The sequence below is a fragment of the Egretta garzetta genome, unplaced genomic scaffold, assembly GCF_000687185.1.
Source record: "Egretta garzetta isolate BGI_Z169 unplaced genomic scaffold, ASM68718v1 scaffold5, whole genome shotgun sequence".
Lineage (NCBI taxonomy): Eukaryota > Metazoa > Chordata > Aves > Pelecaniformes > Ardeidae > Egretta > Egretta garzetta.
Window position 1 is genome coordinate 4,492,537 of NW_009259707.1, and position 1,260 is coordinate 4,493,796.

The 1,260-nt window shown below is 49.4% G+C and overlaps 1 protein-coding gene across 1 annotated transcript in view; it reads right to left on the minus strand.

Moving 5' to 3' along the window:
• NPAS2 (neuronal PAS domain protein 2) overlaps window positions 1–1,260 on the minus strand; it is a 53,559-nt gene that overhangs the window by 4,707 nt on the left and 47,592 nt on the right. Inside the window, exon 17 of the mRNA XM_009638984.2 lies at window positions 805–999. Coding sequence (XP_009637279.1) covers window positions 805–999 — 195 coding nt within the window. The remainder of the gene's footprint in view (window positions 1–804; window positions 1,000–1,260) is intronic.

Consider the following 1,260-nt stretch of genomic DNA (forward strand, 5'->3'; position numbering starts at 1 on the left):
CTTTCTGCCACCCGGGCACGCTCCGGGCTGTCGCGGCCCCGTGGTGATGCAGGTGATGCCGGAGGTTAAACCCCTACCGCACGCGCAGGTAGCGGGAACAGGAGCTGAGGTTCAGAAACAGGAGCTAAGTTTCCTGCTAAGGGAGGTACAACAGGTGGGTGGAAGAGCGAAAAACTGGAAATGCTGAGAAACTAGCAATAAAGGGAAAAAAAAACCAAAACAACCAAACAACCCCAAACCACAACCTGTGTCAAACCTACTCGCTTTCCCAGACCTGAGTTACCACTAACCGGGGGCTGAACTTTTTATTTCCCTGTGCAGGGATCTGTTAGGCTCAATCTGTTAGGTCTCGCACAAATCTCCATGGATTCCGGCCACAGCAGCCGGGCTTCGCTGTGTTGGTGGCGTCACACTGGATTCAGGCACCAGGCAGGGGGAAAGCTTATTTTGAGAGGTCGCGCTGCCGACACCACTATTGCTAACTCCCAGCGTGGTCGGTCAGGTTTCTTTCGGGATCAACTGAAGTCATCCACACCATTTGCATGCCCCCCCCTCCAGCTCAGTTTTCAAGCTGAAACAGCTGCTCAAGTAACCCTCTTGGCCAAAGTCTTAAAAAAGGGATTTAAGGTAAAATAAATGCTGTAGGGAGACCATTTATATAGGCTGCCCTTACATAGGACAACAGGGAAGGGCAGGAAAGGCAAAGGCACGCTTACAGGACTGACGTGATTTTACTTGCTTGTTTAATAACAGCTCAGTGTCTTCTTTCCATATAAATGCTTCTCTAGTCAAAGAAATGATTACCTGGCTTGCTATCACGCTTGCTTCTCTCAGTGCTTGCTGGTTGGCTGTTTGCGAAGATGCAATTTGCCCTTGAAGTTGAGGACTGGGGACAAGCTGCTGCTGAGAAATGGCCCCTGACCTCTGCTGTAGCTGTTGTGGCTCCGGCTGCTGAGGATTGCCGAAGCTCAGGGACACCGCTGGCTGCTGTAGGAACATCTGGAAAAGAAGGGGGGAGGGTTTATTTACATAGCCCAGCTGTCTTGAATAATGAAGGTGACAGAATTAAATCCAAAGATACATTCCAAAATAAAGCTACCGCGTTTCTGGATTCACTATGCATTTACTGTTAGTTGGAAATCACCTGCCTTTCCTACATTAACAGTTCTGCTGTCTCTAGTTTCTTGATTTCTTGTTCTGCAAGCGCACTCCTTAACTTGCAAAATGTGTCCTGAAGGCACAGGCCCTCTCTCGGAGGGG